This window comes from Amphiprion ocellaris, chromosome 13, assembly GCF_022539595.1.
Source record: "Amphiprion ocellaris isolate individual 3 ecotype Okinawa chromosome 13, ASM2253959v1, whole genome shotgun sequence".
NCBI lineage: Eukaryota > Metazoa > Chordata > Actinopteri > Pomacentridae > Amphiprion > Amphiprion ocellaris.
Window position 1 is genome coordinate 34,222,860 of NC_072778.1, and position 23,088 is coordinate 34,245,947.

The 23,088-nt window shown below is 37.1% G+C and overlaps 2 protein-coding genes and 1 long non-coding RNA gene across 4 annotated transcripts; 2 read left to right on the forward strand and 1 right to left on the reverse strand.

Annotated features, from left to right (window-relative positions):
- Positions 1-5,283: 5,283 nt before the first annotated feature.
- Positions 5,284-8,367, reverse strand: nek12 (NIMA-related kinase 12). Of its 2 annotated transcripts, none has more exons than XM_023298203.3 (2): positions 7,240-8,367; positions 5,284-5,596 (listed from the first exon to the last, which is right to left on the reverse strand). In XM_023298203.3, exons 1-2 carry the CDS (start codon positions 8,282-8,284, stop codon positions 5,400-5,402), a joined length of 1,242 nt encoding a protein of 413 aa, XP_023153971.2. In that variant the 5' UTR covers positions 8,285-8,367; the 3' UTR covers positions 5,284-5,399. The 2 variants fall into 2 exon arrangements, with proteins under 2 accessions (XP_023153971.2, XP_023153972.2); XM_023298204.3 differs by having other exon boundaries at positions 7,226-8,367.
- A 1,602-nt stretch (positions 8,368-9,969) lies between these two features.
- On the forward strand, positions 9,970-16,252 carry pin4 (protein (peptidylprolyl cis/trans isomerase) NIMA-interacting, 4 (parvulin)). Its single transcript, XM_023298193.3, has 4 exons — positions 9,970-10,105; positions 10,300-10,370; positions 12,568-12,687; positions 15,528-16,252. The coding sequence occupies exons 1-4, from the start codon at positions 10,069-10,071 to the stop codon at positions 15,684-15,686; spliced, it is 387 nt and encodes a 128-aa protein (XP_023153961.1). The 5' UTR covers positions 9,970-10,068; the 3' UTR covers positions 15,687-16,252.
- Positions 16,253-20,245: 3,993 nt separating this feature from the next.
- On the forward strand, positions 20,246-21,837 carry LOC129350407 (uncharacterized). The gene is made up of 2 exons (XR_008603806.1): positions 20,246-21,556; positions 21,620-21,837. It is a non-coding gene; the product is annotated as an uncharacterized LOC129350407 (long non-coding RNA).
- Positions 21,838-23,088: the final 1,251 nt, after the last annotated feature.

The window sequence follows — 23,088 nt, forward strand, 5'->3', positions numbered from 1 at the left end:
GAAGGACCTGTATGCTGTGCTGCAAGTAAGTGTAATGTGGGTGAGCTTGACACTGCTGACTACAAGCGGGGAAAACTTTGGTCAACTGAGAGAGATCGTGTCTTGATAAAAAGGTGAATCTTACATTTCCGTTGAGACAACATCTAACCGTGGTACATTTAGAGCTTAACTCATCTCCATCATCATCATCCTGAAAGTGTTATGTGTTAATGGCAAAAACATGACTCCTTTGATCTGCTTCACACCTCACCTGTCTGTTCTGTCTCAAACTGTTGAGCAATGAGGTTAGTGTGTAAGTGTGTCTGTGCGCATGTCCTTGAAAATGTCCTTTTGGCACTAAAGGAAGCTTTTAAGTTAAATTTTTTTTTAATTCATGGTGTCACAGGAGTCATTTTAAAGACATGAGCTTCAAAGGATGAGTAGTTTAATAAAAAAGAGGGCCGAAGCGAAAGAGAATTACAGATGTACTGCTGGGGGAAGAAGTGGCAGTACATAATGCGGCGTATTTTTTGCACAAAGTGAAGTAGAAAGAAGTGGGACGCTAATATTATTGACCTTTGACAAAAGATGAGTTCAAATTTTCTTGATTTCTTTCATTTAAGTACAGTGCTAGATAATGATTTGATTCTGACCAGGAACAAATAGCCAGTTAACATGTTTTCAGCTTTTCAGGGGGAAAAAAGCGGTTAAAGAAACCCCGTTGTGTTCCTCGTGTAACTGAGGCAGGCTGGAGACAAGAAGCAATAACGAATACAGGTGACAAATTAAATGAAAGCCAAATACCTGAAAACATGTCTATAAGTACACAAGATATTACTGTGACGGACGCTTTTTGTTGGTTTTTCCATTATTATTTTTGCTTCCACATGACTGGACTGTAGTAATCATTCAGGGACAGGAGCATCATAAATATAAACACATGTATTTTAGTCATTAAAAAAGCAGACTAATATGAGATATCAAACCTCCCTTTTAAAGTAAAATTATTGAAAGGGCAGTTTTTGAACAACTGAACAACTATCTAAATATAAATGACTGTTTTGATGTCTTCCAGTCAGGATTCTGATCACATCACAGCACAGAGACTGCTCTTGTCAAGGTCCTCAAGGACATTTGTTGAAACACAGACAGTGGTAAAATTTCAGTTTTGGTGTTACTTGATCTCAGTGCTACATTTGACATGGTTTACCACAGGATACTACTGGACAGACTTGAAAACTGGGTGGGACTCTCTGGTGCAGTTCTAAATTGGCTTAAGTCCTATTTAAATGACCTGGACTATTTTGTGTCTATAGATAATTACACATCTGAGCGGATGAAAATGGTATGTGGAGTACCTCAGGGATGCATTCTGGGGTCTCTGCTATTCAACATCTACATGCTCCCCTTGGGTTAGATAATGGAAAACAACAAAACAAATTACCATAGCTATGCAGATGACACACAAATGTACATCACCATATCACCAGGGGATTATAGCCCCATACAAACACTGAGTAGATGCTGGTTTCTTTAGCATACTAGACTACTGTAACAGTGTCTTTACTCCCTAAAAAGTCCATCAGACGGCTGCAGTTCATACAGAAAGCTGCTGCTCCACTCCTAACAAGGTCCAGTTCTTAGATCTCTACACTGGTTCCTGTCTGCCAGAGAATAGATTTTAAAATCCTGCTGATGGTTTATAAAGCACTGAATGGTTTAGGCCCAAAATACATAGCTGATCTGCTGTCACTTTATGAATCATCTGGACCTCTGAGGTCTTCAGGTCCTGGTCTGCTTTCAGTCCCTAGAGTTAGAACTAAACATGGTGAAGCAGCGTTTACTTATTATGCTCCACATATCTGGAACAAACTCCCTGAAAGCTGAAGGTCCGCTCCAACTCTCACTTCTTTTAAATCACAGCTCAAGACTTTCATATTTGCCACTGCTTTCTTTATATAGCTTATTTTCACTTATTTTAAATGCAAATTGTAATTTTATTTTTCAATATATATGTCAACATTTTCTTCTCTTTTTTTGTGTTTTATTATATTTTTTATTTTAAATGTGCTCTTTTATGCTTGCCTGAATATTTCCAATGCTTTTAATGTTTTAATGTAAAGCACATTGAGTTGCCCTGCTGTATGAAATGTGCTATACAAATACACATATACAAATAAAGCTGCCTGTCTTGCCTAGTTTATCATTAATATGTGTTTCTGTAAAGTCCCACCTCTGGCATCTATCTTAGAGAAACTGTGACCTGCTAGTGAAGCTTTATCTGGCATGTAAATGATCTGCAGACTGACACCGTGATTTGCTATATTTCCTTCCTGCCTTTATTCACTTCAAATTTGTTCCTATTTTCAGTATATCTTATATTATCTTGACCGATAAGAATTTCCCCTTTTTATGTTTCATTTATTTCTCGACAGAAATCACCATACACCTCAGTTCACTACAGAGTGACTCAAATGTATTAAAAATTTCAATTAAAGTTGCCAAAAAGTAAATAATAGCAAAGAGTAACCAAAATTTAATTTTAAAAAATAAAAAAATTAAAATGAAGGTTACCAAAAAGTTAATAATCCAAATTTTGATATTTTTCCTACAGAGTAACTCAAACATTGTTTTTTAATGAAAATGAAGGTTACCAAAAAGTTAATAATAACCCCGATTTTCATATATTTCCTATAGAGTAACTAAAACCTATTAAAAAAATTAAAATATTAATTCTGAAAATGATACCAAAAATTAAATAATAATCCAGATTTTCATATTTCTCATATTTTGCCCCATAGCGAGTCGGGTTTGCTTGTCCCTCATCGGTTTCCATAGTCTTCATATTTCCGGGGCATGTACCCTAGCTCTGACTTTTAGGTTTTGTTTGTACCTGGTTAATCACTCGAGGGCACCAGAACCTTTTCCACTAACCTTTCGCATGAAATATACAAATGACTATCACACAAGTAGCACCTCTTTACCAGAAGAAGCTGAATTTTGATTGTTTCCCGTGTTTCCTGATGCATCCAGCAGCGGTGTCAGAGATTTCCACCACATAATTTGACGCTTCAGATGAGACTCCTGACTTGATTGTGTCTCATTCTAGAAGGTTTAACTGCACAGCTGTGTGTTGGACTCAGATGACAACCTTCCTGGGACATATAAACCGCTTTCAGACATGAACTCTGTTAGGAGTTATTATTTTTATAAAGGCACTGCTAGCTCGACACTGAAATTGATACACATTTAAATAGTATAACACTGATTTTAAGAACATTTATTGTGCAATTAATGCATGAGTTGTGCTGACCTGACATGATTCATACATCAATCCCAGGCTCTGACACAAAAACGAGTCAAAAACTGGCCCGACAACATCCAAATGTCTGATGCCTACCAGAGCCGTGACACTGGGCGAGAAAGCAAGAGATACTGCCAAACTGCTCCAACGACAGCAGTGATGGTTTGCTTCACTTTGTTTGCTTCCTATGAATTTATATTTGAACTGGACCCGACTGTAACAATTACAGCGCAGTGTTTTCTCCTCATTTTGACAATTGTTGGAGGTACAGTGGGATTTTATAGAGACGTGTTGCATGCAGCCGCAAAATGCTGTGAATGTTGTGATGTTAAACAAGAGTTAAGACAGATAAAGAAAGTTGCTCAGCCCTGATTGTTTGAGAATGAAGACTTTGTGCTCTGCCTGTAGCTTCTGACTCTCCCACTATCATTATTAGCTGAAACACTGGGCATAGACCTGAAACAGATCCACCCTCAGATAGGAGGTGTGGTAAAATGTTCACCTCTCCAGTGTCTCCATTTGTAGCTTTCCCAAAGTCACTCATGGTGCTTTTACATGACATGAAGTGTCAGGAGAAGTGCAGGCGCTCTCAACAAAACCGACTACAGTAAAGGTCAAAGGTAGAGACTCCTGGGAGCATCCCTCTCACTGCTAATGAGGTCCAGACCACCAAAGAATCATCAAGTGTCCACTGATAGTTCCCTTCTGCTGGATTCATTTGGATTCTCCTGCAAAGCTTAAAAGACGGATGACTAAAAGATTGTACGTCCTTGAGCTCCACTTACATACAAGAGGACAGTAACATTATTACCACCCGGTGCTGCCCTTCCAGTTGTTCAGTTTGGATCAGAATGATCTGGATTTAAAAATCCCATGTTTTGCTATCCAGAATCAGGTAATCCATTTTATTTTGTGGTGTGTTTTCAAAGCCACTCTGGACTGAATGACGCTGAGCCACATAGACACAGAAATGACCAGTTCTAGATAAGTTAACGCTCTGAATGTGACTGCATATCATGATGTAGACGACCAGCTCTGAAAAGGTCGACACGCAGAATAGCCAGCATCATGTCTATTTAAGTATGATGGAAAACAGCACAATAAAACAACAGCCTCTTCCATTTTCATGTTCTTGTTAAAAGTCTGTCCTCTCATCTGACCCACAACAAATAAACACAAACAAATGTGCATTTTTCACGAATAAGTTATGGATTTATATGTTTTTTAAATCACAGAAATGTAAAATGATCCAATAATTAAACAAACAAAAAAATCCTTCAGAGATCTTCATTTCTAATGTAATTTCAGGATTTCTTTTTTCTTTGATTTTAAATTCTGTCCAAGAGGCAAAATCCGACCAGACTACTTTGGATTATGGATAAATTGTACCTGTTGTAGATGTTCACCCTTTCCATGACAGCAATAAAGCTGCTCAATTTCTAATTAGTTCAAGATTAAACATAATAAATGTGAGAGAAACTAAAATATCTCTTGGCTTAAAATTTGAATATATAATAAATTTACTAGTTTGTGTGATAAAAAGAGGTAGAGAGAATATTAATGCTTTTTTCTGATGCTGGAAAAAGTGTGAACTTCTAGTGAAAATGTCTGGCTGACATGCAAGTATGATCAAATCTACTTTTAGGTAACAGGTTGTCAGGCTTATAAAAGTCTCTCTTTGGTTACTGATGCATCCAGTGTTGATCTTACAGAGTCCAGTTTCTGTTTTAATCTCAGTTTCCAAATATGTTTCTTCCTCTTATTTATTATCTTAATTTTGGTTGTATTATTAGGTGTAATCTGAACATCTTTGTGGTCAGCAATCTACACCACGTACTTCCTCCCATTCATTCATTTCATTCCATGCAGTGTTTAATATTATACTAAAAGAGAAAGTTGACTGAATAGAACACATATAGTTGCATTAAGAGGTGTAATAAATACGATCCAAATTAACACTTTGAGGACATCTCATGACAAGAACATGGCATCAAACTGACTTTAGAAACACCTAACCAACCTTGGCACTTTAAAAATACTTCGGAGCACTGTGATCCTTTTATTTAATACCCTGGTCCATCCTGATTTGCAGTTTTTTTTAGGGATGCAGAAGTTTTCAGCCCTTTTCCTTCAGTGCTTTCAGTGTGACGGTCAGTCCTCCAGCGTCGCACAGCTGAAATTCCTCCACCAGTGTATCATCATGTGGCTGCTGAGGAGATGCAGTTTGGACAAAGTCTGCATCCTGGTCTTCTTTTTCCTCATCTTCCTCAAAGTCATCCGGATATTCAAATTGTTCTGAAGCATCGGGAAATACTGTAAGAGAGAAAGCATTTGCTGAGCCATTTATCACTGAGGTACTGAAGAAATGATACCAAAATCTGAGGCTTTTGTATTATAATTCTTCTATGAAAACAAAAAAACTACTTCCCCTAAAAAGACAAGGGACAAGTTAATAAGCAGGTATATTAAGTGGACAAAATAAGGCTGTTTTTAAAAAAATATATATCATGACTTCAATCAAGACTCTCTCTGGTGAAAATCACACTTTTTACCTCGTTACCTTGGCTATATGGCATTTTTACAGGATAGAAGACACAAACTCATTGAAATAAGTAGTCAATAGACAAAAAAAATACATATTTAGAAACACTTTTAAATATAGAATTTTATACAGAAGAGTTTTTAGTGGTTTAAAGATGTGACCAAAGCAGAAACTTAATCTTAATTCTCATGGCATGTGATGAAACTCTTACTAGTAATACAGGTTTATACCTCTCACTGTTATCTTTTTTGATTCATTGCTTAATCGTCTAGAAGCTGAAAAGTAGAGAATAATGGCTGCCACATTTCTCTGAACCAAATAGCTTCATGACTCTTTTGTCCAAGTAACTGTGCAGATTTCAAAGATACTCAATTTACATAAAAACAAGGGAAATATGATAAATCCTGACATTTGAGAAGATAAAACCAGCGAATATCTGATGTTTTTTCTTGATTAATAAACATACCCTTGGTCGATTTAAAACGGATAATGTTCAGAACATCAGAGTGTACATATGTGTCACTTTTGGTGAATTTTGTCTTTAATATTTTGGTAAAAAGCAAAATTCATTTCTAGGTATAAAATTGAATTTCTGCATATTGGTGTTTATCATGCACATGATCTCGAAACAATCCTTAATAATGAATTCTAAATAACGAATTGACAAACGTCTAGAGACCTGAGATGTCCGGTGATTCAACTAAGAAGTAAGAAAACAAAAAGGAGTTAATACTGTGTTAGAAGCAGCAATAGAAAGTTGCCTACATTTATTCAAGTCACTCAAGAAACCAATATTGTACTTTATACTGCACGATATCCACCTACTGTAGATAGAGATACTTTTTCAGATAAAGAGTTCATATAAAACTTGTTGGATGCACTTTTAAAGTTGCCCTCAACAAACACGTCAGATGATGTTGAATTGATAAACTATAAGGAATAAATGTGTCCAGGAGTCTGTTTGGAACATGAAATAGATGGATGAAGAGGTGCTTTGTCTTCAAAGTAAAATAAATCATAAAACATGAAGCTAAATACATTTTTAAAAAGAAGCAAAATAATATGGATTTTGAATGAGCTACTGTACCAGTGCTACTTGATGTTGTCCTAAGATGACACTAAGGACACATACTGATTGCAGAATTTAATCTCTTATGATCCCCTTTAAACCATCATTCTTACATGGTTTGATTGTGGCTTTGTGTTAAGCTATTTGATATTTCACAATAAAAAAGCAAAGATTAAAGAAAAATCCTACAATTGAACACATATTTGTGTATCTGAACTTATTTTTTTAATCCTTTTCTTCCCCGTCAGTCATCTTTCAACCTCTGGCGTTTATCTTTGACCCTTTGGAGGGTCACTGCTGTGATCAGGATGAAGCTTCACTTTCCATTTACTTTTTCTACATTACCGACAGACTCGGCTGAATCGCTCCTGGTCCTCGAGTGTTCGTTATGAGAACTTCCATCTTCATCAAAGTCCTCAGGATAGAAGCAGCTGCTCTGCTCACCGGCGTCTTCCTCCTCTGCATCACTTGTCTCCTCCCACAACTGACTGAGAACATGTGACCCCAGTGTTTTATTCATTTCTGTGGTTTTTCCTTCGTTGTTAACATCAGCCACAGGGGTAAAACCTGTCTGTCTCTCCTGGATAGCCTCCAGGTGATGTTGCACATAAGCACTGCTGAGTATACAAGCAGCACTCGGCCTGTTTTCTGGATTGAGGCTGAGCATTTTGTGAACCAAACAGGAAATATCGTGTGAGAATGCGTCAGGCACAGGATCGTACTCTCCTTTGGTGATCTTGTAGAACAGACTCAGGAGGTTTGTGGCTGCAAAAGGAGGCCTGAGAGCACAGATCTCATACAGGAGACACCCGAGGGCCCAGATGTCGGACTTGCAGCTGTACGGGACGTCCTGACAGAGCTCAGGACTGAGGTAGCTGGGCGTCCCAACGCATGTGGATGCCATGTCAGTGGTGTTGGTCATCACTCTGGATATGCCAAAGTCTCCCAACTTCACCAGGCCTTGCTTGGTCAGCAGCACATTGGAGGTTTTGATGTCCCGGTGCAGGATTCTGGCTTCGTGTATGTAGCTGACAGCCACAGCCACCTGCACAAACCAGCCCATCACTGTGTCCTCTGTGAAAAAGTCCTGAGGTTTCCTCTCTTTCACCTTGTCGTCCAGCGTTCCTCCATCGCAGTAGCTCATCACGATGTAGATGAATCCGTCTGCAGGGTTCATGAATGCATCGCTGCAGTGCACAATGTTTGGGTGCTGCAGCCTCCTGATGATGTGGGCCTCCTGGAGAACAGCCCTGGGTGTGTTTTCTGCCCCGGTCTTCTCCACTTTGATCCTCTTCACAGCCGACAGGCTGCCCAGCTCCAAGTGTCTCATCAGAAACACGTCTGCTGCTCCTCCTCTGCCCAAACACAAAACCTTCTCGTACTTCTCCATGTTTAGTGTCTATGAGGTCGTGTTTTGTTGCTGCAGCGCCACGCACCGTTTTGTGTTCACTGTGGTTGCCATGGTAACGCCGCGACGACGTGACACCGGATAGGAGGGTTTATTCTGTTGGACACCTTTTAAAACCTTCCCCAGCAAACAGTAACTTTCAATGAAAGTTCCTTGAACAGCACAATTTTCCGGAAATTTCCTGAATGTTTCCTGAACGTTACTGTCTGGACTCAGCTGTTTGTCGGTTATTCTGAGGACGTTTTTACATTTACAGTGAATTTAAATGGCGGTAGAACAATGGCGGTCTGGTGAAATGCTCGCTTAAGTATGGATTTTAAGATAGTTTTTTTCCAAGATGATGTGTTGCTGGCTTTATTGTTTAGGCCACGTTTCTTCCTCTCTCTTAAAAAAAATAAACTTGTCTATACAATCGCATTTTTTTCTACTGTCGTCTTTAGTTGTTGTAACAAGCTTCCGGTGACTAAGACAGCGTTTTATTTATCTCAGGCAGATTTAGTAATAAATAGTAAGTAATAAATAAATATGTAACATATACCTTTTACTTAATTATACAAAGTGAAACAAACAAAACTAATAATAATAATAATAATAATAATAATAATAATAATAATTATATATAATAATAATAATTATATATATAAAACATATATATATATACACATATATATGTGCATACATATATGTGTATATATATATATATATATATATATATATATATATATATATATATATATATAGAGAGAGAGAGAGAGAGAGAGAGAGAGAGAGAGAGAGAGAGGGATGTTTTCTCTTTTTCCCTACATTTTAATACATAACATACAAGTTTAAAAAGACCCCTTTTATCACAATGCAAGCTCAGAGGTCTTTTCCACACACACACGCAAGCACAGACACATACATACATACATATATACGTTCACACTCACACACACACACGCACACATATATATATGTATGTATGTATGTATATATATATATATATATATATATATATATATACACGTATATATGTGTGTGTGTATTTATATATTCGAGGAATTTTAGAGGAATGTATAATATATATATATATATATATATATATATATATATATAAAATGCCTATTATAATTATTATAATTTATTATTTTTTACATGAGATCCTGTGTATATGTATATGATAGATAGATAGATAGATAGATAGATAGATAGATAGATAGATAGATAGATAGATAGATAGATAGATAGATAGATAGATAGATAGATAGATAGATTGATAGATAGATAGATAGATAGATAGATAGATAGATAGATAGATAGATAGATAGATAGATAGATAGATAGATAGATAGATAGATAGATAGATAGATTGATAGATAGATTGATAGATTGATAGATAGATTGATAGATTGATAAATTGATAGATAGATGGAAATTAAACTTTTCTACAATGAAAATAATAGTTTTTGGGTACGTTGTAAGTTAAATTGTTGCTAGGATGAATTTCAACCATAGACTGTATAATAAAGAAAGATAGAGATAAAATATCTTTATTATACAGTCTATGATTTTAACTAGTGAACTTACTTATGACCTGTAGGATGACATTTCGTGTTCTTCACAGCAGGTGGCGGTATAGATGTTCAGCAGCTGTAATCTACCATTAATGTGCCAAAGAAGAAGAAACACCTTATTGCGCATGTCTGTCACAATATTAGCATGAACGCATGCTAGTACAGGTCTTCCTTTCTCAGTATTACTTAAAATTTAGTTTACGCTAAACAAAAATGCCGCCGAAGGGAAAAGGTGGCAAAGGTGGTAAAGGTTAGTGGCCCATAAGTTATTTACTATTAATTATATGTTGTATTCTAGTAGATTACCGCCACATTTTCTAGCATCTAAGTTAGCACAAAAACAGCACACACTTCCTTCTTGTCGTTCACGTTAACACTATTGTTACGTTGCTTTTGCAGTGTTCTTGTATGTTTTAATTGGTTTTGTTTTGGGTACTGCTTCAGGAGGAGGTGCTTCAGGAGGTGCAGACGCTGACAAGAAAGAAAAAGCCCCAAAGGGAGGAACCTCTGTGAAGGTAACCTTAATGTTCACATTTTTAGTCAACGCTGCACCGCAAAAACTCACACATGGCTTAATGTGGGGTATCTGTTTTAAACAACTGGCCAGTGGTGTTAGCTCATCACACCACAATTTCTTTTGAATTAACTGGAAGAAGATGATGCACGAACATGTGATCCAGCTGCAGCTGTGGAAAAATGATACAGATCCTGTTCTAAAGTAAAACCTACATTAGTATGTATTGTCAGCATGTTGTGCCTAAAGTATCATGACTATAAGTACTCATTCTGCAGAAAAATGTTCCTATCAGTATTTTACCATTGTTTCTGCAGGGCATTAAAAAGCATTAATAGTCATTAAGTTGATTTTGTGAAAATTAAGGCCTTAAATGGCATTAAAAAATCATTAAATTTGATTCTCAATGGCATTAAAAATTCTATCAGCAGTTTTCAAGAAAGATATTTAACAATAATAATATATAATTATAGACTGCGATTCGTCAGATATGTGCATTTGCATAAACATGCCGAAGCATTACGGTAATTGTTCCAGCCGGTCAGGTACAATTGCCAAAAATTGCATGTTTTTAAAGTGGTCGGCAGACTGGACCAGGAGGAGGATAGCGGTGAAATGGGGAAATGCAAATTCCAGCAAAAATGACTCAAAAAGGTGGATTTCAGAGAATGACTGCAGCCCGTTGGTGGTCAGGGGTGGTTTCTGGATTCAGAAATAATGAAATGTGTGGACAGTTTTCATATAAAAATCATCTTTTACAAAAAAACAAACCCATGTAATTTGTTGAGTTCACAGTCGTGGCATTAAAATTTTAACAGTATAGCATTAAAATGGCATTAAAAAGCATTGAATTTGACTGGTTGATATCTGCAGAAACCCTGTTTACTGTTACATATGTTTTTTTAGATAGATAGATAGATAGATAGCTTTATTTGTCATTGCACACTTCCATATACAATGAAATGTCATTGAGCTGCCCTGCCAATGACAGCTCAGGCTGCTGCGCAGTGCTGCGTGGCGCCTTTCTTGAGGAAAAAAGAAAAAGACATGTAGGGATTTGGGTAGGGATAGCAGAGGGTAAAAGAAAAAAAAAAGGCTCGTACCAAATGAAACCTCCAATGTTGGGAAATTCAATTTGAGTTTGAATTTTAATTAGTAGTACTGCTGCATGAATGTGTATGTTGCATTTTTCTGCGGTGGATGTTTAATGTTGAGCAAATCGTAGCTACTTTATATACTATTGTGTAGTTGCATTGCATCATATTCTACAAGATTAGACTGTGTTTGTAGCATTGCAGTCTTGTGTGAACCACATACACTATGTCCAAAGAATCAGCTGCTCCTAAGCTTAGACAAACAACCAAGTTGTGCATTTTCCAACGGATACAAGAGATCTGTTCATTAGCTTCTTTAGCTTGGGATGTTGGAGAACTTTCTCAACATTAAAAGTTTTGTTTTTACAGAAAAGGTGGGGTGTTACGAATTGTAGTCTGAAAGCTTGCTAGTTACTAAAGCTGGCAGATGAATGTATAGTATAAAGTACAAGATTTGCCTCTGAGATGTAGCATGAGTGTACATTTGCATAAAATGGTGAAAGTACAAGTACTTCAAATTTGTTTTTAAGTACAGTATTTAAGCAAATGTATTCTGTTACATTCCACCGTTGTCGAGTCGGCACCAGATTTTGCACTTACACATCATGATGAGAAGTAAAATAACAACTTAAGACCAGGAACACATTTCTGTGTCTTATAGTTTACATGCAGTATCTTGTTCTCTCTATTATAATTCAGTGTCTCTTGGATGATTCTTTGATTTCTGACACAACAGAACATTTAAACTGGCAACCATAGGAACAGGTGAAATATTACTTAAGTTACATTCAGAAAGATAGTTTGTTCTCAGAAACTGTTCCAAGCAAGTTGTTTTATCTGCAGACCATTACTCGAAAAACAAGCATTTTGGCTGCATAATGTCAACGTTATGTCACAGAGAGAAGGAAGCACCAGTATTAAAAAGCATTAAAGAATTCACGGGCTTCAAGATATAAAGTATAACTTTTCTATTGATCAGCTGTTGGGGTGCTTCATCTGTGTTTGCTAAGCACAATATCTACAGTGATATTACCTATTAGTCTATAACTGTCCTTTATTCCTGAAAGTCTAACTGTGCGTTTCTGATCCGTGTGTCTTTTCAAGGTTCGGCATATCCTCTGTGAAAAACACGGAAAATGCATGGAGGCGATGGAGAAACTGAAGTCTGGAGTCCGTTTCAGCGAAGTAGCAACACAATACAGTGAAGACAAAGCTAGACAAGGAGTAAGTACATAAACTCATAGATGCACAGTGTTTATTTTATTTTTTCCTCACTGTCTTTGCTGTTTTATTGCTGGATTGAAATGATCTCAGGTAGTGTTACTCACACCCCCTAGGGACGATGGTTTTTCTGTGGTAAAGTTTTTCACATTATGTGGCTTGGATGAGGTCACTGTTGCAATGGAAATGTATTCAGAGTTTCTGTCTTTGTAACCATATGCAGGATTGTTTACAGCAGCACACAAAGGGAAATTATTAAGTATGATGTGTACTCCTAAACCTCATAATGAGTCTTCATGGGTGATAAATAACAATTTTTAGTTCTGAACATGCTATTTTTGCCCTTCTCTTTACATCCACTCCTGCTTTTTCACACCCGCATCCCACCATTCATAGCTTCTGGGAAACATTACAGTTTTTTCAGTCGCTTTGGTACATTACTCAGATCAGAATTGAAATTCTCTAAACTACTTGTTCAATCTTCACATCATTGTGTCACTTGTGCGCATTAAAAAAGCAGTTTCTCATTTCTTTGAACAAGTTGCAAATGCTTTGGTTCATCCATGCAAATGATTATGTTCAAATCTCTGCCGTTTCCTACATTATCAATTGCTTATGTCATGTTGATCAGAATGTATTATAATGAGTCTCTGTTGGATAGTCTCACCCCCCACAACATTTAGGCATTAGTTAATTACTCCGCAAAGGAACGGGCGGAGTTATGTGACGATCGGCGTACGTTTGTCTGTGAATCTGTCTGTCCGTCTGTGTGAAACATTACTGAAAAATGGAGCAACAGATTTGGATGAAATTTTCAGAGAAGGTCAGAAATGACACAAGGACCAAGTGATTAGATTTTGGCAGTGATGCGGCTTATAGTCTGGATCTACAGCTTTGTTAAAGATTTCCCATTGGGAGATATAGCAGCCGGCACGGCGTCGCTGTAACCATGATGTGAACACTGTGTCAGTTACCTGCTGACCATCACATGATTGCATCCTACTACAAACTGACTGTGATTTATCAGTTGGAAATCATACAAGGAACAAATGATTAAACTGTGGGCTGTTTCTGAGCCCCATCAATTCCTGCCGTCCGCTACATATTTAGGTCATGTATGTAGCAAACCCCAGCCAGACACGTTAAGTTCAGCCGTCAGCCTTATTTTGAACACAAATCCACCTTCCTGTCCTTCACTCATTCCTTCACAGTAAGAGCTTGTCTCCATTCCAGCTGCTTCAAAGTTTAGACACATCCTTTGCTAGACAGCAACAACTGGATCCGTTGTCTTTCATCTTCATTTGAATTTTCTGACTTTTCAGCAGCATCTTCGTCATGTCAAGAAACCGCTTCTTAGAGAATCACTTCCTGTGCTGCTGGAATGGTGACAAAATAAAATCCCGCAACATTAAAAATACGTCTTCAAAATAAAAGCATGGAAGGAACGGTTATTTCAACAGTAGCAAAACAAAGGTTTGCCAAAACTGATGAACTGATCAACAGACTTTTATAAGAGTAATTTACATGCAATTTGGTATTCATACATAACATGCACATGCATAACACATGCTTGTGCTCAGCGCAAGGTCATTTTTTATTAAAGATTTCATCCGTCAGAAATGATATGTCAACTGACCAGCCTTGGAGGAGGACTGCACTCTCTGAGTGCTTTTCTAGTTGTATAAGTCTTTACATGCAGAATGGTTGAACAACTTGTCAGAATATGTCAAGGATGTTTCTATACATTTTCATTAGACTTTTTTTCTGTCCTGAATTGGTAAATTGTTCCCAAGTGAATCTTGATTTTCTCTAACGACGGGAAATGTGTGAAGGGTTAGAGTTTTCTGAAATCACTCAAAGACGCAAGAGAAGATATTTGTGATGTGGATGAGAATTTGTGGCCCAGCAGACAGGAATGTCAGGAGATGTAGGAGGACTGCACTGGAATTCCTACAGCACTGCATGGACAGTTTTCCCTGAGGAGAATGTCCTATGTTCACATTTCTACTTTTATTTTTTTGTTTTTTTCTTTGTGCTATGAGCGCTGTTTTCCTTTCTGTATCACAATGACGTGGTCTGTCAACAAATTACAGTACAAACAGTAAAAGTCTAAATGTGAATCTGGTCCAGTCTCTTGCAATCAATCTCCCACATTCACTAAGGTGGAACTTACAATTTACAATAATTGTCATCAGAACTTTAGTCACAGTTTACATCAGAACATCCCTCTCATTTCTCATCTTTCTCATTTCTCATCCCTGTACATATTGTAAATATTATTACTACTATTTTATTATTATTTTATTTCTATTACTATGTTTATTGCTACATAAGCTGCTGTAACAATGTGAATTTCCCCTGGCGTGGGGAGAAACAAAGGACTATCTCATCCCATCTCATCTATCTCTCATCTCATCCCTCCAGAGTACACTGTGAGAGTGACAACATGATGAAGCAATCTGTCTGATCCACACAATGACACAAGGACTTATCATTCTGATGCCACTGTCATGTTCACTGACACAAATATTTACTTTTGAGAGATGAACTAAGGATTTTGAGCAAGAAACTGGCTTTTGCAGGTAATCCATGGTGTTTTGCTATTTGTAGGAATTGTTTTGAGACATGCACTTACTGTTTTGCAAATGTCAAGGATGATTTGAGAAATGTACCAAAGCGACTGAGAAAAACATTAATGGAGATGAGGTTGTTAGTCAGGGACATCACATGAATATTTAAGCTGCTGGAACAGCCTTTGTTGGTCACGTTGATCCATTTTCCTGCTTGGTGCCCATATTAGGTGCATACTACATGTTACCTTAATGGCTGTTTTTTCCTGCCAGGGTGACCTGGGATGGATGACACGGGGATCGATGGTTGGACCTTTTCAGGAAGCAGCATTTGCGCTGCCTATCAGTTCTATGGATAAACCTGTCTACACGGACCCTCCTGTTAAGACAAAGTTTGGGTACCACATCATTATGGTAGAGGGGAAAAAGTAACGGGGCAGCTCAGTGTGTAAAACTGGGACATAGAAACTTTTCACTGTGCTATGTTGTAAAGCTTCTAATTTCCTAATTGTGAAATGCTTAAAAACAAGAAAATGAAGTGAAATGCAATTGTTCTGACAGATGGTCCACTTTGCGTTGCAAAATAATTTCTTAAAGTCAAGCTTTAGTTCAGTATTCACTCTGTACTAGATTTAGATTTCAAAAATCTGACTTTCACTGTTGAATTACTCCATTTGGACAATAACATATGCACTGTATCTGAACACAGTGAAGACAGCATGATATGGTGACACCATTGGGATGACATTTTAAACCTTGGAACAGACACATATCCGTAACTGCAGCCAAATTGTATTGTTTCAAAATTACGATTTCAGTTCAAACCTTCAGCTCTACTGTCAGGTCCATCTTTGTGAAATGTACACTGCCATACTGATAATTTAACTGGAGTTAATAATCTTTAAAATTTCACTTTTGCATTCACAGAATTTACATTTTCAGTTTAATGAAGATTGTGGAAATCAATTTAATGGTCAAATAAATTCATTCTCCATGTAGTGCAAAACATGTAAGGTTGGTTTGTGTGTGTATGAGAGCGAAAGAAGACGACTGGAAGAAGTCAAGTTCACTAAAAAAACTACTGAAAGAGACAAACTGCCAGTTACAGTGACGTCTTGTGACTAAAATGTTCAAATCCAAATGACTTGTTTTAATTCATGAGATTCATATCTTACAGACTGGAACCTATAGGACAGTCACAAAAGAGATCATTTCTTTGTTTTATATGTAAAACAAACCCATAAATCATGAAACAACACCACAGTATTGCCTATATTCTAGGGCTGCGAAGAAGAATTATTTTCCTTCTCACTTAATCTGTTGATTATTTTGTGGATTATTTGATAAATTCTTTGGCTTGTAAAATTTCTGAAAATAGAGAAAATCTTCAAAGTTTCTTTAAGCCAAAGATGATGTCCTCAGATGCCCCGTTTTGTCCACGACCAAAGGAGATTTAGTTTACTTTTGTAGCGTGTCAAAGAAACCATAAAATATTGTAAATTAATAAGGAGGAACCAGAGTTGTGACTTTTTTTCTTTAAAAACAAAAACTCAACCCAATTCATTGATATGAACTTAGATAGATAGATAGATAGATAGATAGATAGATAGATAGATAGATAGATAGATAGATAAAACCTTTATTGATCCCACAGCAGGGAAATGTTTGGTGTTACAAATAAAATAACAGTACGAAGAAAAGATCAGCACATATATGAATAGATACTTTCTCCTTGTAGAAGAAAATCTAAATATTTACAGAAAAATTTCTATGAAATTGCACAGTGTCATTTTTTACCTTTTCATTGCACGGTTTGCAAGTGAACTGAACTACTGGGAGCAGGCTTGATTGTACAGAAATTTGTAAAATTCTGCACGGGTATTGTACATACAAGTTGATTCTGGGGTCAGATAGGAACATTTTTCTACGATTATTCAACGAACCAACTCCAGAACCAAAATTCCCTCTAAACTATCAAACTTTCATAAACAGATGCTTCTTTCTTGGTCATTAATCTACAAACATAATTTTCCCCCACATAGATACTACATATGGAACAATAAAGACATCATACACAGAAACAAATCCTTATTTTACCCTTTTTGGTTTACTCACAACATACTCTTGGTTCATCAGTTGTTTAATCCAGATAGGTCACTAATGACATATCAAGAATTTATCTTAAAATATAGTATCATAATCCCTATTAATGAATTCAATATTGTTATAAATGGAATCCTTACAGGAGTAATTATGTTATTTAAAAGTACAGCAGGACAGAATCCAACATTATTACCTGTTGATCCAACCAAACTTGAAATTAGTCAAATTAGTTTCTCCTCAACAAGCAATAGTAATCGTGGTATACACTCATTATTTCAGAAACATGTCGTATCAGTCCCATATGTGGTAGCTTATTGGAACACCTTTATTAAAAACCTTAACTGGAAAAAGATGTGGAACCTGCCAGCTAGATATATGATTAATAATAAAGTAAAAGATATCTTTTAAAATAATTCACAGATTTTACCCATCAATAGTCTTTTTAAAAGTCTTGCCCCTTCTCCACCAAATTATGAGAAGATATTTGCAAATTGATTTCTACTTGCATTGAACCACATTTTTCCTTGTGCTTTGAACATATATTGTTTGGCTTCGCTGACTATACATCTGCCAAGAAAAAACAATTTTATATCATGGGGTTATCTTATATATTTAGCCAAATGGCATATCCATAAATGTTGATACACTAATCAGAAACCACTTCTTTCTGTCTTTGATAATGAAGTCAAACAATATATTAAAACTATTAGACATTCCACTAATATGAAAGCCATTAAGACTCTTGATCTGTGTGCTCTTTTTAATATATTTGTAGTGTAATGTGCTGAGGTGCTGCCCCTGAATGCTTGTAGCCCCCTGGTGATTGTCTTCACATTGTATTGTGTTGCACTGTACTGCATTGCTTTTTTTAAATAAAGATTTTGGAAAAAAAACAAAACAAAAAACAACAACTCCAGAACCAACAAGCAGGGACTTCCACTACTGTCACCATTCGATAATCATTCCCCCCATTTTGACGATTCTTAATTCCCCGTTACCATAGCAATCCATCCAGTCAACGTGAGACTTTAGTCCTGCTGTAGTTTACTGTACAGACAAGAGCAGAGGGACTGAGCCACAGTTGAGGGACAGTAAGAACCGATTTTTAAATGGATGTTTGATGTGGTCCATTTCCCCGTTTAGTCTTATGTTTTCTTAATGTTTGGGTTTGAAAGAAGTCTACTTGTAAAGATAATATATGGATGGGGGGAGTGTATATAACCTTAATTATGTACCTTTAGATGTAGAGCCCAAATGTATTTTTGTTGTACAGATTTACTATGGGGTGTTTTTTTAATGAATCCTTCAGTTGAAAACAAAAAAATGATATATTTTGGGTTTTTTTCTGTTTGTTTGGTGCTTGGGGTGGGGCTGGTGGCGCTGTTACATCTTGCCTGATATTGCATGAAGTTTTCACCAAACCATCTGATCATCAAATTCCACTTCTGTCAGCGCTGTCAGTTTTTATTTTCTCCTTGTGAGCATCTCAGTCCCAAAATGTAAGAAAAAAAGGTACATTTTGATGACTTGTAGACCTGCTTATGGACGCATTTTATTTTGATTTCATACATTATTTAAAGCTTTAAAAACGCTCTACATCTTCTGGTAAGTCTTGTTCTCATGTCCTTTCTCTTGCCTAACCTGAAACATGATTTGTGAATGTCAGAAGGAATGAGGCAGTTGCTTTGTTTCTGCAAACATACTGTACAAAGTGAAGTTTATGTACACTTAAAAGTAGATGTTTTCATAACCACATAAGACGTCATAAAACAAACAGCTATCTCCGTGCAGCCTCCAGCTCTGTAGACAAACTTACTGGGGCCAAAATGAAAGTGGAATAGTCCTTGAAAAAATCTTTTAAATTCTAAGAATATTTTGAGTGAAATCATCCTTTAATAGGGTTGCCACCTTTCAGAAATGAAAATAAAGGACGCCCACCACGGCTCCTTGAGGCCACAGTTCAGTAAAATTGGAAAGATATTCACAGATTCAGAATTCCACCATCAATAACTCATTATAAACGATGCCTCTTTTCCATCGTCGTAAGGTAGACAATGTGCTACAAGCCTAGTTTTATTAACAGTAGCTGTCTTTCAAGCTGCAGAAATAACATTGGTGTCAACAGGAGCCAGTTGAAGGCTGCAGTGATTCTGGTGACACTACAGTGTATCAGAGAGAAGCTATTGAATATTTGTGTCTCTCTTTGCTGTTGCAGCAGTTTTGCAGTTTGCAGACGGTCCCTGTTCACTCCATAGACATCAATGTTATTCATGCAGCTTGAAAGACAGCTACTGTTGATAAAACTGGGCTTGTAGCACATTGTCTACCTTACAACGGTGGGAAAGAGGCATCGTTTATGTTTTGACCAGTGTTGCCAACTCCTCAGTAAGGAAAGTAGCTATTGGCTGTCCTAAAAGTCGCAAGAAGTCGCTAAATTATGTCATCGCCTAATTTGCATAATTTCCTGTTTGGATGTAATTGTAATCAACATTGTGGGAGAGAGAAAAAGTGAGTTTAAAATACCCAAAATATATTTCTGAACTAGAGGCTAAATGTAGTGATTTATTTTAGTGTGACAGTGAAGAAACATTTTCATTTCCATCCCGCTCTGTAAGCAGGACGGGATCTGCAGAGACTTTGATTCATCTGCCGTCTGGACATGGAGTGATGTGGGTCTCCTCTAATTAGACAGTGGGATGCTGCAGGTCACTAGACTGACCTCCTGTGCTTTGTGAAGGGGAGGAGCTCACAGCGCCACCTGCTGCTCGTTGAGGACAGTAACTGCAGAACGATCCCAGCTTTCATGTCAGACAGGGGCGGATCCAGATTAATTTTAGTGGGGGGGGGGGCACAGGGGGGTACAACAGATATTTTGGGGGGGTTGTAAGAAAAAAATTAAAGCTGCTACCGACCTCTCGCTTTTACAAAGTATTTTTCATGGGTTTTTTTTTTGGCTCTTTAACCCAATAGGAAAGCTGTATATGACCTTTTCATTTTGGACTGTTAACATTCAAATTATGATGGACTTGTTTTCTTGTTTATGTGAATTACAGCATCATTAGCTGCAACATCTGCCTGTTCTGTAAAACTGGTAGCTCGACAGCATCCTGAGGGCAATTAAGTGACAAATATTGTGCAAGAACAGCATGATTACAACCCTGTCAATTTCCACTTCTTAGAATGTTTACTGCCAATTATCACACATAAAACAAGAAATAATATTCTGTACTAATACTTCTGTACTACCCAATACACAGTGAATAAATATTATCTGAAAGTCAGGTTATTATTGTTTATCAGCACAATACAAAAAGATTCATGTTAGACATATTCCAGTTAAGACTAGAATATTATGATTTATGTAAATTTACCTCAATAATATGAATGTTCAGGTTAAGACTGTACAGTGATATTTATTTTGCAAGTTTAGCTGATTAAAGTTTATGACTCTGCACTACAATATTATTTATTATTTAAATTTACATCATTATTATAATATTTAGGGTCAGACTCTACAGTATTAAGATTAAGAAATCAAATATTCTATAAAATGTAAATACACTGAACTCATTTGGAGATATTTAAGTGAGACTCGACAATATTATTTGACACAAATCTATCTAAATCAAAATTATCATCATTTTTATTCCAAACATTTACTGGACTGATTTAAACATTAAAATCACTCCTTTCTAATCCTCTGCTGTACATTCAAACCTGAGGCCTTAAATAGAAACACACAAGTATCTGATTGAAGGAACTTCTGCAGAGTCCTGGTTCCACAACATGATGATAGAATTATAGACAAACTTTAACAAAAGCTGCCTGAGAGTTTACAGGTTTTTATGTTGGATTTCTTCAGTAATTTAATGAGAGTTTTCAGCAAAAATCAAGTGTTCATTTGATGAACTTCATTTCCTAAAACATCCCGAATTGGAGCTCATATCTTTGGCAGCTGTAAAGTTTCTGCTCCTTCAAAGTTCACAACACAATGAATGAATTCCTAAAACACTCTCAATGCTGTAGAACGTTTGATGCTGAAGCAGTGACCAGTTTTTCTGTTTCTTCTCTGGAGATGCACAATGAGGGACGTCTGCAGCGACTGAGAAAGAGTCTCACCACATCCTGACATGAGGAAAAAGACTTTATTGAAGACTACAATGAGAAAAACTATCAGACAGCAGACGGCTGCATTCAAGGTGAGCTCTGAACATTTGATCTGGAACAGGAATTCAATAACGGCAGCATGAGCTTCATTTCAGTCTGTAGCTGCTGAATTCATGGATGAATCATCTGGCACTAGAGAGGAAGACCATCAAACATCCACGTCAGCTGATGGAGGTCCAAGAGTCTCACCCAACAAACAACCTACAGAGTGAAGACCTCCAATCTGATTGGACGGCCTCCTATTCAGCCACATGTGTGAACAAATGCCTCTAAGCTGATTTGTTTTCTAAAATAAATCTAGTTTGAGTCCTAATCTATGCCTGTGTGTTTGCTTCTTTACACTGCTGTTAACAGTTTAGGCTGTTAGATTGTTCCAGATAAGACAAGTACAAGATTCTTCAGAGCCGTTCTACCATGAGCCTGACAGGAAGAACTCCAACATCTACTGAATGTTCCTGTGGTTCCCTCAAGGCTACAGGAGGAGTCCTACGAGGACGAGCCGGTCCACCTGATGGTGGCCAGTCGCTGCGGTTCAAAGCCAACACCGACTACATGGACTTCTACTGGACCACACGGAGGCCTTCAAACCGGACCAACCAGTTCACCGACTCGTGGGTCTGAGGACGCCGCCGAGCCTCGGTCCAGCCGGCTGCCTGTCTGTGGGTGTTTGAGTGCTGAGAGGTTTGTGGATGCATGTGAATGTGTCTGTGTTGAAACAGCAGCTTTGGACTCAGTAACGCTGGGAAAAACCAAGAGCTCCTTTTTTTGTGACTTCCACTAAAAAAACTGATGAAAATAAATTTGTCAGGGTTCTGACTGATAACAGATTATTAAATAATGAAAATAATCATTTAAATATTCCTTTAAACAATCCTTTCAGGTCTACATTTCCTTTACACTGACTTCTTGGTATATGTACAAGTATTTTGGGTGGAATATACCATTAAGCCCAATGTTCAAGGGTTCTTCTGGGAATATACCATTAAACCAACCTTTTGGGGAAATGTTCCAGGATGTTGGGTAGAATATACCATCAGATCAACGTTTTAGGTCTACATTGGAAGATTTTAGAGTAGAATAATACTCGAAACCACCCTTTAGGTCTACATTTAAGGTGGAATACTCCTTTACACCAAGATTTTTTGGTCTACATTGAAGGATTTTGGGTGGAATATTCCTTTGAACGAAATTTTTAAGTTTATGTTCAAGGATGTTGGGTGGAATATACCATCAGACCAACCTCCAAGGTCTACAGTAGTGAATTTTAGGTGGAATATACCATTAAACTCACCTTTTAGGTCTACATTGGTGGATTTTAGGTGGAATTTTCTTCCAGACTGTCTTTTAGTCTACATTTAAGGATGTTTAGGATGGTATATTCTTCCAAACCAACTTCTCAGGTCTACATTTCAGGTGGATTATTCCTCCATACTAACTTTTTTGGTCTACATTGAAGGATTTTTTCTAAACCACCCTTTGGGGTCTATATTTGAGGTTTTAGGTAGAATATTCCTTTCAACCAGCCCCTCAGGTCTCTTTGAGGATTTTGGATGGAATACTCGGT